The sequence below is a fragment of the Camelina sativa genome, chromosome 12, assembly GCF_030686135.1.
Source record: "Camelina sativa cultivar CO46 ecotype springtype chromosome 12, ASM3068613v1".
NCBI classification, from domain to species: domain Eukaryota; kingdom Viridiplantae; phylum Streptophyta; class Magnoliopsida; order Brassicales; family Brassicaceae; genus Camelina; species Camelina sativa.
The window spans coordinates 5,847,355-5,859,942 of record NC_141891.1 but is presented as its reverse complement, the minus strand read 5'-3'; the positions used below and the strand labels follow the sequence as shown (position 1 = coordinate 5,859,942).

Below are 12,588 nucleotides of genomic sequence, written 5' to 3'. Positions count from 1 at the left end.
ACTTTATTTATATAATTTGATATAGTTGTTGAAATTGAACAGCCAGTTGGTTTTTTGGTACATAATGCATGTGTGTTTATGTGACCAGGATCTCCTTTATTATTAGTCTCCATAACTGAAGCCAAATTTATTTGGATATATACCTTAATAGATATCTTTAATTAAACAGTTAATATGATATGACTATATGTTGTTGGGATACAAACCAAGTCCCACATTAAAGTTTAAAGGGACTATCATTAATATATAAAGGGTTAGAGTCAATCTACTAATTGCCAATTGGTTTTTACTAGTAAGTCCAAGATAAGTCCAAATTTAACATGGTATCAGAGCCTAAAGTTAAAATTCTGATGGACCTAGAAAAATGGATACGGACATCCCTCTTGTTAACCCGAGTAATAGGGGCCCAAGAAGGGGTTTATTATCAGTCCAAGTAGGATCGGTTTGTGATGGAGTTATCATCTCGAGGAGGCGTGTTAATATCCTACATGTGATCTTTGGTTTGAAGAGGAGATTGTTGGGATACAAACCAAGTCCCACATCTAAAATTTAAAGGAACTATCATTAATATATAAAGGGTTAGAGTCAATCTACTAATTTCCAATTGGTTTTTAGTAGTAAACCCAAAATAAGTCCAAATTTAACAAATGTTATCTTATTATTACGCCCATGCGTCCATGATCTACACGTCTCTTGCTCGAGTACAGAGGATAAATTTTTAATAAACGACCGCTGCAGGTTAGACTGAAGACAAAAACTTTTCTTTAATTTGTAAGAATTAACAAAAATAGGATTGATAATATCACCTCCTTTAGAAATTAAAATATATTTAAAAAACAAACAAATTCATCCACTCAATTATACTTTATGTATGTTACGTTTTTTGTTTTTGGAATGCATCTTCTTCTTAGGTTTCATTGATATGCGTAAGTAATTATTAATTGTTGATAGTAATTAGGGTTAGATCTTTATAGTTCTCCTTTAATAGATCGCATCTGTACGTATATAAAAAAAGTTGGTCTCTGATTTTGATATACTTTGTAATACCATCAAGGCATCAAGTCTAACTAATATTCCTCAAAAAAGCTAAAATACTGTTATAAAAAAGAAGCTAAAATACGATCACATCCAGTATTTTATCAAATTATGTCAAATCAAAACGAAATATTGCATACTTAAGGATGAATTATGATATAGAATGGAACTTTATGTTTGATTGGTTGTCAAGGTAAGTAAGAGGATCAATAAGATTTGATTTGGACTCATATTTTATAAAAGAAAGTATTTTAAATTATAATATGACAACATTTAAAGAAATATACAGAAAGAGATATAGACAGTAGATAATGTATAGTGTAGCAGGGGGATGCATGTGCAGAAAATCTACGGTAGATATTATATAATGGATTTAAAACTAATTTTTGGTGTTATATATGCTGCGATCGATTATTATATAATGGATTTAAAACTAATTTTAGTGATTTATATCAGTGTTGTTGTCTCGTTACGTTATCATATGAGTTCAAACACGTATGTTTTAATGTTTATGACATCTGAATTATAAAAAAATGTGGTAGTAAACGGTGAAAGAGAAGTTTTAAATTAAATAATTAAAAATATTGATATCACACTTGTATCGTAAATGTTTTTATGTCCAAAACATTTGCTTTAGTTATATCGAACTTGATAGTCTTGTAGACCATTCAAAAGTAGTTATCACTGCGAAATAGAACGGATGTGATCTACACGACCGTCCGACCGGGGATATCTAAAACGTGAAACTAGTAAGGAGAGAACTCGCGAGATCTATGTCCGCAAGAAGAGGCCGAAGCCGGATCATTATCTCGATAATTTTTAGCATGTAAAAATACAACTACTGTGCCATTCAAAATCAAAGCCTATCTATTGATTAAACATATCACTAAAATATTAATTTGACATATTAATCAAATTTAAAGTGGCGTCATTGCTAAGAAAGAATATTAATTCGTTAGCATCTGACCTACAAGTGGCACACACCTGTTAGTTCCTTGTCTTTTTAAAAATGTGACCCTTTTACTAATTAAACTACTTATTTATTGAGTTTATATATATTAAGGCTAGGAGAGATGTTCGGGGTATCACATGATTCACGACATAAGTATATTGTAATTAATAATTACTAGTTTGGGCTAATAAAATAGGATAACCATAGCTAATAGAAATAATCATGTTTTTTATATAGTTTGTCCTCTATACTGTAGCTAAAACTCGTCGGCTCGTATTTATAAAGGAGCCACACCAGCAGAACTGAAGACATTTTAAGAGGCTAGTTATTAGATAATGGTTAGTTAGATAAATGTATACACTCAATGTCTACTCGATCAGTGTCTTTAGAAAGTATAAAGATAACTCAATTTGCTGATATAAATTTATTTATTTGTTGGTTGATATGAACTGTTAGACTCTCTTTAAGTTTTATATCTGATTACAGAAAACTGTTAAACCATTTTTTTGAAATTTTGTTTGCATCTTTACGAAACAAATGGAGTGAAAAATCATTTTTGGTGTGCCACTATTCCAAATCCGAGAGGGCATGGACCGAGTGCTATGTCACTGACTTGATAACCAATTAATTGTGATATAGAATTAAAACACGTTTAAAGAACATTTTATTTGTTGGCATGGTGACAACTCCTTTTTTTTTTTTTTTATAATGAAACCATTTAACTCCCTTTTGAAAAAGGCAAATAACATGTATATATAATATAAATATGCATATAAAGTACAAACCAATAATAATTTCTATTATTTTAGAAATAATATATTTTCTATTTTACAAAATATAGTTTCGACACGTCTTATATAAATCAAAAAGTAATTGTTGTAAAATATGACCTTATTTAATGTAATTTATTAGATGATAACGATTCAAATTCAAAAAAAAAGTAGCTTTAAATTAAAATAGACAAGATTTTTTTTAATAACACTTTTCGTGAAACGGAACAAATGTAAAATTATGGAAGACAAAATTGAGATTCTTTTATTTTGTCAGTGTATATAATTTTGTGTATAACATAATAGTCTGTCTTATTTAAAATTTAACTAAATCTTCACATTTTAATAGTTTCTTAGGTTTTGGTGTGTACTAATTAAAAACTGGGCATTCTTTTAGTAGAGAGTACATAACTTACGGGACTATAGTTTTTATATGATAAAAGGCATTAAAAACAAAACAACATTTGTAGCTCATGGGTACATTAAATAATAGAGAATGTCAAAACTATGATGTATTTGTGATTGAAATAATTTTTTGTAATATTCTTACTATATACACATATCTATTTGGCTTGAAAATATTTGGGTTCGAAAATAGGCATTTTTCTAGAAGAAAAAATTTCACGGATCAGATTTTGATCAGATTAGAATTTTGGTATGTATAGTTTACATTCAAAATTATTTTTATTAGAAATGTTTACAATATTATTGTTTTCTTACAAAGTGACCATTAAATTATAATCATAAAGTAAAAAGAAACAAAGAAATAAACTATCTTTATGGTTAAATATTAAAATTATGAAACACAAAAAAGCTCTGAAAAATTATTATGAAAACAAAAGAAAAGTGTAAGTGTTGCAACTATAAATTAAGGTTGGTGATGTACACACGTGTACAATAAAGATACTACAAAAAGCTTCAATTTTTTTTTTTTTTTAAGATGAATATTTTGAAACTGTAATTTGAATATGACTTTGACTCAAACTATAATATATATGTACTAATTAAATTATATTGAAGTCATTTTAACGTTATATTATATAGTTCGATTGCTTTCCTTTTCTGCTTTTCTTGGTGTCTTTCTCGACAGTACATACCCTAAAAAGTTAAAATACGAATCTCAAAGCTATATATTTATATCTAATTGCTGCCCCAGAAGATACCATGATTTATTGTTATATATGAATACGCAATAACGTTAAACCAAGTATAGTACTTTGAGAAAGCTTATGATCGATCGGCATAGAAAAAAAGAAAGGAAACACGGTCTCTAATTAGATTATAATACGTTTCTGATTAAAAACGTAATACTATGATGTAAGTTTACAAAATCATCAATAAAATAAGAATAAACATATGTGTTAATTTATAATTATCCTACGTGGACCGTAAAGAGTAAAAGAAAAATACTAGTAAGTTAGTGACCCGTCGGCTATTCGTTTGTGTAATTATGAAGAACAGTATTGTATTATGATCCGATCTATATATATTAAAATGTAATTGTATTAGTCTTTTGCGTTGGAAGTCATCCAAAACCGAGGAAAAAATGAAAAATATTACTATAAAATCACGATTAAAATATTGGACAATCATTGTAATTAATAAATGTATTTTTTTCTTTTGTCAGAATTAATTGTGAATCAAATAAGGGCATAAAATCTATGTAATGTATGTATGTGTGTATGTGTGTGTGGGACGTATCTAATGAAATCTGGACACAATCTGATCCAGCGATGCAGTAGTTACTGATCTTAATAACAAACCATTAAAAAGATTTTTTTTTTTTATTGACAAAAAGATAAAATAAAAAAGCTTATAAAGAAGAGATCACCATTAGAGATCTCTTCGATTCCTCAGCTCAAAGCTAACCAAACCAAACCCCACACACGCACAGAAAGAAAAAAAAAAACAATTTTCTCTCTCTAGCAAGACTTTCTCTCTCTAGTTCTTGATTATTATTAATATTCCGGTGAATAAACCAAGAAATGGGTAGTAGTTTTTTCGGGAGACCAAAAATGGGTGGATCTTCGTCGTCGTCACCAACATCTTCTTCTTCTTCAAAAAGAGGGAAGAACAAGAACGGTTCTGACAAGCCTAAGCAGCCACAGAGAGGTCTCGGTGTGGCGCAGTTAGAGAAGATTAGATTACACGGAGAATATAACTGCAACAGCTTCAATACTTACCCTTCTTATCATCCCTCATTCAATCATCATCAGGTACAGATTTCACACACATATACATATCTACATAGATCCATGTGTATATATATAGTCTAGTAGTAATGGTTTTTATAACTCTATATTAAATTTTTTAGAATCTTAGACCGTGACACCAATGATTATTTTGATTGGTATTTTTCTTTTTGATCATGAGAGCTAACTGTATGCAATAAGAATTTTCTTACAGCTAAGGCTTGGTGAGGAAGCATATTCGCGTTTATAGCATAACAACATGATCAGATCATTCATGATTCATCATATATAATGCAAAAAAAAAAAAAAACTGTTTTCGTACGTAATGTCTAAATCGAATTGTAGAATGATATATATTATATTTACAGATTCATCATGCATTTGTTTCATCTTTTTTGATCGAAATGGGCTATACTAATAACGATCGTGTTTGTGAATGTTGAATAATATAGGATGATGTGAGGATGCAAGTAGGATATCAATCCATACCAACTTCATCACCATCCTTTACATATGCATCATCATCACCATCATCGGTTCCTTACGGCTTTCACCCAAACATGATGGTACGTCTATGTTGTATATGTGTATATCCATAGAAATCGTATCTAGTACAAACTAATGATATACTCATTACATGGTTGTTCTTAAATGCATATCTTTTTAGATTTAGAAGATATTTAAATCAGATTCTTATTAACTTAGATCGAAATCATTTTAGCTTCAAATATCGCATCGTAATTAATAACAAAATCTTCAGTTATATTCGTATTAATCATCATTGTTTTCTATCTATCAAAAAAAGTAAAAGAATCTCAAACAATTTTATTCCGTTCTACCAACTACTAATTACTAATTATAGACGTGAAATTAAACAAATGGAATAAGATCCATGTAATTTAAACTCGGAGGAAATTATTTTTAATAAGTCAGATTTCGTCAATGAGGTTTCTCATTATTATTTTTTGTGATCTCACAGATGAATGCAAATAATGATCAATACGAGAGAACAACAATAAGATACGGAGATTCTCAGCCTCACGTAGCACCGAGGTCCGTACTCATTGTTATAGTTATTATATGATTATATGTATAAACAATAGTATTTTAGTTTACATGTTATGTTGTTGATATACATGCATGTAGATGTTTTTGTGACATATTTAAAACAAAAGCTAATAATTGTTCTATAACACAGTTGGAACCCGAGCTACGGCATCTTGGAGAGCCAACATTTTGTGGAACCAAACACAACCAGACACTTCTTACACGAGGTCATTATTTATACATATATACTGTATTTTATATTACCGTATTTCTTAAGAGATATAATGGTTAGTAAGTACTTAGATTTGACATAATCGTGTTTGTTGTCTCTCTGAATGATTTTTTTTTCCCCAATGGTTATAGGATCCGAGAAATATATCGTTGGGATCGAGTATTCAGAACTTCGAAACGAGTGAAGCAAATGAGCTAGATTTGGAGTTGAGATTGTGACTTTAATTAATGTATGAACTCATGTTATTGAAAAAGATGCCATGGATTTGTTATACATTCAAAGCAAATTAGAGAAATAATATATAGGTCATTTGATTTGATTTATGGCCTTATGGGGTATCAAAAATTTTCATATCAAGATGTTTTTTTTAAATAATATATAGAGTATATTTGTAAATTAATCTACATAATTTCGTATAAATCTTGAATCACAACGACGGTCAATGGAAGGCTTACGTAATCACGTCTTCTTGCCTCGTTTCGTCTATTAGAATCTCCCTTAATAGAAAGTTGTGCACTAGTGATATAATTTTCTAAGACAAAGAAAATTGTATTCTACATTTACGTATTATGTAGTAAAAAAAAAAAGTGTATATGTAGTAGTTGAATTATATATACAAACTAAGCAGCTGTATATATGCATTAGAAGACAATTCTTATAAACCAACTATATTAATTCATTTAAATTTTACATTGGACCAGTAACAATAAAAATAAAACTTTTATCAAAATTAAATGATCAAACTTAAGATAAGTAGTATATATAGATCATGTGATAAAAGAAAAGAATAAGAAAAAATGCTTTGAAGGGGATGATGATTCCTCTAGACATTGTTCAGTGGGTATAAACTTGTAAATAGAGCTGGCTTTCGTATGTAAATCCAAATTAAGAAAAAGACTCAGAAAAAGGTTAATTCGGATAAATTAAAATGTTAGCCATATGCTTTTATATGATTATATGTGTTGTAAGAAGAGCCAACAATGGTACGACATCATCGAAAAAACGATGTTGATTGATTACTTTTGTGATTAAGATTAAAATTAAATCTTTATCTAAGAATCTATCAATTGGTTGGTCTCTGTGGTCTCTAGTGATAGATTGAAAATAAAAGCGATACACAATAACTTTGACTGATTGAGATTTGGTGTCATTGATCTAATAATGACAAGAAATGGAAAAAATGAAACTAAAAGTTTAGACTATATAATTATGAATTTTTTTTGCTCGTACAATATTTGTCTATTTACCATTGATCGAGCTTTATCATGAAGATAATAATTATATAATAATATAAGAATATATCAATACTATTCAACACCCACCGAAAGTGATTATTCTTGATTGATCACTAGATCTGATTACTTGAACCATAAAAAAAAACCTTAAAAGAAACGTTTTATTCATGTTTTAAACTAAATTTGATCTATCTAAACTAATCTTTGTTTACAGTGTTATAGTTCACCGTTGACGAATTTTTAATGTTTTTGAATGGGGAAGATACAAATCTATATATGTCCAATCTCTGTCATGTTAACCGAAAACAATCAGAACATTAGATCTGAAAGTCGAATCGAAATTAGTCAAATTATTCAGCTTTTTCATCCTAAGTGGGATATAAATACGTATAATCATATGCACAAATGCTCAATGGACTTAAACTCGCTTCCTGTCTGATAATTTGGACGCACAATGCTTAATAGCTAAATTAATCCTATGTTTTCCGAAAGGGCTTTGGACTTTTTGTTTGATGCCCAAAACAAACTAGTCATGAACAAGTGATATTTGCCCCCAAAAAAAGAAGAACAAGTGATATAAATAATCCTAATTGAGCATTTTCTTAAATGATCATAAGTTTTATATAAATAAATAATTTTATAGATTTCTTTATTTGTAAAAAAAAAAAAAAAAACAGTTACGCTTATTATAACCTTCGATTTCTCTATTTTATAAAACAGCACTTTTTTTTCAAGTAACATGTGTTTTTTTTTTTATCTTCGATATATAGATCATAATTTATATGTATATATAAAAAATGCCATAGAAAAGTAACCTAAGATCACTCGCATATTGCTTGTTTGACAAAAGTAGGCAACCAAACAAACAAAAGAATGATTTAAAGTCCAATGAAACGAAGAGAAGAATCTCGAGCTCTTATATCAAACCTGATTACAAAATGAGATTATAGGGACTAAAATAGATCGGCTTTGACCCAAAACAATATACTATATGATTGTAATTCAGATTTTAATTTTGTTTGATATGGCATGAAAAATATAGAGAATGGATCGGAATTAGAGAAGTTAATGGCAAGGTCATAGTGTATATAGTCTTCCTCACGTATATTACTATATTCCTCTGCTTCTACCACAACCGCGTGAGCCAGCTAACAAATGTCAAACTTCATTTTTCTCTTTTCAATATTTCATTATAGAAGATCCACATGTTGGTAATTAAAAATTGAGATAAATACATATTCATAGTACCTTTCCAACATAGCATTTTATTTATGTAGTGGTCTAATTGTTATGTTGTGTAGTTCATGCATACACAGTTTATTAGGTGCACGTCATTGTCAACATAATTTACTTTTTTAGACTACGTCAAAAATTCGTTTTTCTTCGAATTCGGTATATATAAATAAAGCCCTCTTCATAACCAAAATGGTGATCGAACGGAGTCCCAAATCCAAAATATTTGAAACAACAATCAAATTCGTAAAATGGCAGGTCTCCGAGCGAAGACGTTAATGTTCATTCTGGTGGCCGCGTTAGCCACTCTTGATCGCACATTTGTCGAGGCAGACTTCAAGAAGAATATGATCGTTACATGGGGTAAAGATCATATTGGTATGACTGGTGACAACCTTCGTCTTGTCCTAGACAAATCTGCAGGTATATATGTAACTTCAAAATCAATATATTTAAATCTAAATAATTGAATACCTTTTAACAAAAAAAAAAATATATATTTAAATCTATATAGTTCATGAGAAACGTGATAGATAAACGCTAAAACTGTTTTGTATGTGTGAGTGTGCAGGATCTGCTATTCGATCAAAGGTGGCTCATTTGTTTGGAAGCGTAGAAATGCTCATCAAACTTGTGCCAGGAAATTCTGCTGGAACCGTTGCAGCTTATTACGTAAATAAATAATACTACTAATATCTTAAACTTTATAGATATACGAAAAATTATTAGTGTTTTTGTGATTTAATGATGGATTAATTTTCTTTAGTTATCATCTACGGGAAGTGCACACGATGAGATAGACTTCGAGTTCCTTGGGAATGCGACTGGTCAGCCTTACACAATCCACACCAACATATTTGCTCAAGGGCAAGGAAACCGCGAGCAACAGTTCCGGCCCTGGTTCAATCCAACCACTGGTTTCCACAACTATACCATCCATTGGAACCCATCCGAAGTTGTGTAAGTAATTAGATATTAGGGCGTTTTCTTAAGTCTTACAAAACTCTTAAATCTTTCTTTTGTCTCTTTTACCAAAAAAATAAATGGTTTCTATATATCAACGAATTATACCCACCCAAAAAAACATAACTAGTACTAGTTGATTAAATTTCTTAATGTAAAGCAACATTAAAGTACACACACTTGATAATTTTTGGAATCATTTTGATCATAGCCTTATGGTTTTTGAGAATCTCAAACGATTGCATATTTTGCATGTACTGATACGTATATATAAAACCTAACTAAAATGAACTTGATATGTTTAACATCGTTTGTTTGCATATTCTTTTCATGATTTTTTTTTCTTCTATAAAATAAGCCAAGCCACACAACTTTATTATATATAGGTGGTTCGTGGATGGAACTCCGATCAGAGTATTTAGGAACTACGAGAAAGAAGGAATCGCATACCCAAACAAGCAAGGAATGAAAGTGTTTGCGAGTCTATGGAACGCAGACGATTGGGCAACACAAGGAGGACGAGTGAAGACTAACTGGACATTAGCACCATTCGTGGCCGAGGGTCGTAGGTACAAGGCAAGAGCATGCTTGTGGCAGGGACCGGTCAGCATCAAGCAATGCGCAGACAAAACTGTACGGTCTAACTGGTGGACATCACCATCGTTTAGCCAACTAACTCCATCGCAGCTGACGAGGATGCAAAAGATAAGAGATGGGTTCATGATCTATGATTATTGCAAAGACACTAACAGGTTTAAAGGTGTTATGCCTCCGGAATGCTCCAAGAGGCAGTTTTAATATAATGAAAGTTCCATTTTTTGTTTTTTGTTTTTTGTTTTTTTTTAAAATAATTCATTCTTCCAAATCTCTCTGTCTTTAATGTGTGATTCATCTATAACTTGAATTTGTGCAATCTTAATAAACAAGGAGAAGTATTTTTCTTTTTATGCAAAAAAATAAAAGCTAAAAAAAATCCAAACATTCATGGCCCTAATTTATCCATTTCGGAGAAATTTACTGAAGTAAAAAAAATTATATATAAACAGACTTATTTTCACATACATTATACTATCTATAAAAAAAAAAATTTCATGTTGGCGAAAATAGTAAAATATCTATTTTTGGTTGAAAATTAGAAAAAATAATAAATATTTCGTGTTTTAAAAGCTATGCCGTAACATGATGAAGCCAAGTAGATTTTGTCAAGTAGAAAAAATAATAAATATTTTGTGTTTTAAAAATAGTATATACGGGGTTGGTCAAGTAGATTTTGTCAAACAAACTTCATTACAATTGATTTCGGTTTGGTTTTAATGGTTTAGAAATTACAATTGATTTTGGTTCGGTTTACATTGGTTTTGGAATGAAGAAACCAAAAAAAAAAAAGTCACGCGACCGCAAATTTCAGAAAAAAGTGCGTCGAATAAAATAGGCATGATTTTGGTAGGTTAGAACCCACAGGAATTGGCTACACTCGCGCAACTCGCGTTTTGTGCGCGTGGGTAAGAAATAAAGCCTCGTGATTGGCTGAAAAAAAATAAAATAGTAGCTACCCTCCTCCTTCGATATTAGCAATATAAATTTTGTTTTCGTCTTCTTTTCTTCTCTCATTTGATTTTGAAGAAGAGATTGCATTATATAATCTAGTAAGGCTGATATGATGAAAAGATGAGAGACGACCCTTTGCTTCCATGTCTCATTGAACGCCGCCGGTGAGAGAAACAGCTATTCCAATTGTATTAACTAGGTTTTGCCGACTTAACAGTGATGTAGTGTTTAAAGGGTTTGAAACTAGTAGTAGTTTCAATACTAGAACAGAGCTTCTCAAGTAAATCTTTCTTATGGGTCTATTGACCAGTCATCATCAGGCATGGCCTTATGCAATCATCCATTGGAGAATAAAAGTGAGCTTTTTTTTCCCCCAATTGTTAAGCATTAAGCTGCATTTACATTCAATTTGAATTTTCAGTTTTGGTTTCACCATCCTCCTAGACTAGGGTTGAAATTGAAGATTGGATCATTCTGCCCTCAGTGTCTTTGCATTAATTTAACTTTAAATTGATCAGTGAGGCAAGCTTTAAGCTCCCTAAGATGGTGCTTTTAATCCAAATCATTCTTGAAGGAGGGAGTATGATTCTGAGTCTTTTTTTTTTTTTTGATCAAAGAGGTGTTATCATTCTATTAGATAGAACATAACATACAGGGCATAGATTGTTTGGGATACATTAAACATAAAGCAATAAAAGTACAAAGATAGGTAATAGCAGTCGATGTAAAGAGCTTGAGAGCTATGAGCCACATGCTATGGAGCAGTGTGGAACTTGTAAGATCAAAGCAAACCGATGCAGACTCCATGAGCAGGTCAAAGGAGTATAAAGCCGCTGTCTTGAATCTTCGAAGACTTGGCGGAGATGAGAATGACAAAGCTACGTTGCCAAAGGTTCTAGCATGGGCGTTGTTGCTCTGATGACCGGTTACTACAACGGTAGTTGATGGTCCAAAGTTGATAGGGTAGGCCTTAAGAGGGTTGCGGTAACCACTACTCTCTTGAGTGAGGGTCATAATGCCACTAACCTTTAAGGTTTTATGCAGGGACTTCAAAAAGTAGCAGAGATACGGTTTAAGGATCTTGAAGGTTTGGTAAGGTATGAACAGGACAATGGTGGAGCACCGGTAATCCCTACTCCAAAGAGATGGGATCATAATGCCAGCCTGCACCAATTTGCCTTCATATATGAAAGCGTCCCTAGGGTATCCAACTAACAAGGTTTGCAAAGAAATCCTATGCCGTTCTAGCAACAATATTGATTTAAGGTTCAGAAGCAGTCTTCGGGCTAAAGGGACCGTTAAACTAAACAAAAGTTGCTTAGGGTGGGAAGGATTAGAGTTCAGCTCAAAACCGGATACATACTGGTGTCGACACAAGAGA

General features: G+C 31.2%; 2 protein-coding genes across 2 annotated transcripts; both read left to right on the top strand.

Moving 5' to 3' along the window:
• The first annotated feature begins 4,418 nt into the window (after positions 1 to 4,418).
• LOC104730448 (protein SPEAR3-like) lies at positions 4,419 to 6,687 on the top strand. Its single transcript, XM_087479851.1, has 5 exons — positions 4,419 to 4,973; positions 5,402 to 5,515; positions 5,929 to 6,002; positions 6,148 to 6,223; positions 6,360 to 6,687. Exons 1-5 carry the CDS (start codon positions 4,743 to 4,745, stop codon positions 6,444 to 6,446), a joined length of 582 nt encoding a protein of 193 aa, XP_087335977.1. The 5' UTR covers positions 4,419 to 4,742; the 3' UTR covers positions 6,447 to 6,687.
• A 2,198-nt stretch (positions 6,688 to 8,885) lies between these two features.
• On the top strand, positions 8,886 to 10,602 carry LOC104730447 (putative xyloglucan endotransglucosylase/hydrolase protein 26). Its single transcript, XM_010449607.3, has 4 exons — positions 8,886 to 9,119; positions 9,268 to 9,368; positions 9,463 to 9,656; positions 10,046 to 10,602. The coding sequence occupies exons 1-4, from the start codon at positions 8,948 to 8,950 to the stop codon at positions 10,455 to 10,457; spliced, it is 879 nt and encodes a 292-aa protein (XP_010447909.1). The 5' UTR covers positions 8,886 to 8,947; the 3' UTR covers positions 10,458 to 10,602.
• The last annotated feature ends 1,986 nt before the right edge of the window (positions 10,603 to 12,588 follow it).

What these genes read in the sequence shown, in the direction of transcription:
- LOC104730447 (XM_010449607.3), top strand. Translation starts at nt 8,948, where the DNA reads ATGGCAGGTCTCCGAGCGAAGACGTTAATGTTCATTCTGGTGGCCGCG. An exon ending in TGTCCTAGACAAATCTGCAG is followed by an intron (nt 9,120 to 9,267) that starts GTATATATGTAA and finishes GTGAGTGTGCAG; the next exon opens with GATCTGCTATTCGATCAAAG. An exon ending in GAACCGTTGCAGCTTATTAC is followed by an intron (nt 9,369 to 9,462) that starts GTAAATAAATAA and finishes AATTTTCTTTAG; the next exon opens with TTATCATCTACGGGAAGTGC.
- LOC104730448 (XM_087479851.1), top strand. Translation starts at nt 4,743, where the DNA reads ATGGGTAGTAGTTTTTTCGGGAGACCAAAAATGGGTGGATCTTCGTCG. An exon ending in CAGCCTCACGTAGCACCGAG is followed by an intron (nt 6,003 to 6,147) that starts GTCCGTACTCAT and finishes TCTATAACACAG; the next exon opens with TTGGAACCCGAGCTACGGCA. An exon ending in CCAGACACTTCTTACACGAG is followed by an intron (nt 6,224 to 6,359) that starts GTCATTATTTAT and finishes CAATGGTTATAG; the next exon opens with GATCCGAGAAATATATCGTT.